We start from the raw sequence: 2,413 nt of genomic DNA on the forward strand, positions 1-2,413 counted from the left end.
TCATTACGTTAAACCCCTAATCAGCTGCGGCTAAACCGCGGCTCCAGGCCAGGCCACGATCGTCAATACAAGCTCTCTTTCGCGCAAAAGATTGCAGTGCAGTAGCCCCTTTGTATTCACTTTATAGTAACAGGACCTTACTTATTTATCTATTTAGAAAATATATAATAAGAGTTAGGTCACGCGGCGCGACAATATCTAACAAAAATCAATTTCCTCCAATATAACTTCAGCTTTATATATCCTTAATTCCTTATAAGATTTGGCCTATAAAAAAGACAAGACATAGGTTTACTACCCATGCTCTTCTAGCCGCTTAATAACACTATTATATCCTCTATTTCTAGCACGCTCTAATAGCGTTTTTCCTCCGGCATTATATTTAATCTAGGCACCGTACTTTAATAATAGATTAACAACTTTCTTATGCCCAATTTCTGCCGCGCGTAACAGTGGGGTCTAACAATTATTTAGACAGGGTGTTTAATTGGCAGTAGTATTACTTACACGCTATAATAACCAAAGAGACACGGATCAGCTATTAACTTAATAGACTTACTAAGATCGGGTTTACTTACAAGCTATAATATCTAAAAAGATATAGATTAGCTATTATTTTTATAAATACTTAATTCTAACTCACTTACTATAGGTACGTAATTATAGTTCACCTTTACATTCTTTTAGAGTAGATAATCTATAACAATTTTAGATCTACTTTTAACTACTCTAGCTAACGGTGTACCACCACCTAAATCTTTAATGTTAATTTAGCATCGTTTTTAAGCAGATAATCTATAACTACTTTATGCCCCTTTATAGCTGCGCAGTGTAGCGCCGTTATATTTATAACATCTTCGGCGTTAATAGATACTCCTATCTCTAATAGAGACTGCGTTATATCTTAGTGGCCTTTCTAGGCCTCTAAGTACAATAGCGTAATTCCTTTATTATCTGGCTCGTTAATATTTTGCTTATCTATAAGTAGTTTTACCGCCTCTTTATAATTATCCTTAATGGTATTTATTTTAAGGAATACTAAAGTTACCGTATACCGCTTCCTCTCGGCCGCTAGATATAAAGACGTGTGTCCCTTATTATCTTATACGGCAATATTAGCATATCTATTTACTAATAATTTTACTACTATTTTATCCCCCTTTATAGCCGCCTAGTACAATGCTATACGTCCCTTTTTATCCGGCTCGTCAATAGCAGCACCCTCTACTAGTAGCTTTACCACGTTTTCGCACCCCCTCTATACTACTATAGAGAGTGGGGGCATGTTTCTAATACTAACTTTAGCATTATTTTTTAGTAGCATCTTTACCGTTTCTATGTCGCTATTTATCGCAGCCTACTATAGCGCCGTCCTTCTATATTTATCCGTCCGGTTAACTTTAGTACTTTTCTCTAGTAATAGATTTACTACTTTCCTATATCTATTTATTACGGCATATTTCAACGCTATCCTATTATTAATATCCGTCACATTAACGTTAGTGCCATTCTTAAATAGCGCTTTAACTACTGTGTTTTATCCCTTCCTTGCGGCCTAGTATAAAGCTATTATTTTATTATTATCCTACTCATTAACCTATGCGTCCCTAGAAAGCAACTCTCGGACTAATTCCTTATTTATATTCCCTACCGCCTAGTATAATTCCGTTCTTCCGTCCTTATTCTTTATAACACTATTAGGCTTCTCCGCCGCTTTAAGTGTCTTTTAACTCCTTAGTTAGCTAAACCAGCTCGGCATATTGGTTAAATAGGTAATTATAGCTATATTAAGTTTATATATGCAAATAAGTCGTGCCGGAGTAAACGCGAATATCTAACATTAGGGGCTGCGTTGTTAGATACTTCTTATAAGTGGCCCTCTTTAAAGGTGGTTAGTAGGTATTACGTAATAACGACAATCTTGTATACGGCGCGGTCCCTTTAGTTCTAGCTATATACGTAGGTTATACTTAAGTAAACTTATATTATCCAATAATTTAATAATATACTTTATAGAACAGGGATCCAAGCTAATAGAGGGGAAAGGTAGGCCGTTTTTACTAATGCTTAGCCGTAGGGTGTACCGCATTTAACAACGTGCAGCAGAGAACTCCCGCCCGCGACTTGGCCTCTCCCACCTTAGCTACGTACGCGGCCCCGTAGATTACACTTTATTTAGTAATGCGTTTATCGCGTAGAGATCTATAATAGAGGGCAAATATTAGTTTTTATTAGAGCTTTACTATATTTAGTAATATATAGTAGAGAAACCCTTCTATCTATCTATAACCCACTTTTTCATAAAGATTAAGCCTATCACTATTAAGACCGGAAAGAACAAAATCTAAAAATATTACTCTTAGGATTTACTTTTAACGCTAGCTAACTAACTTCTAATCAATAATTTAGTCGG

The 2,413-nt window shown here is 35.7% G+C and overlaps 1 protein-coding gene across 1 annotated transcript; it reads right to left on the bottom strand.

The window, feature by feature from the left end:
- Positions 1 to 751: 751 nt before the first annotated feature.
- Positions 752 to 1,531, bottom strand: K441DRAFT_532840 (ankyrin; the record flags this gene model as incomplete). The annotated part of the gene is made up of 2 exons (XM_067642253.1): positions 752 to 876; positions 1,408 to 1,531. Coding segments are annotated over 2 exons (249 nt in total), but the record flags the coding sequence as incomplete, so codon positions are not given.
- Between the last annotated feature and the right edge of the window lie 882 nt (positions 1,532 to 2,413).

The sequence above is a fragment of the Cenococcum geophilum genome (genome assembly GCF_001692895.1).
Source record: "Cenococcum geophilum 1.58 unplaced genomic scaffold K441scaffold_1, whole genome shotgun sequence".
Lineage (NCBI taxonomy): Eukaryota > Fungi > Ascomycota > Dothideomycetes > Gloniales > Gloniaceae > Cenococcum > Cenococcum geophilum.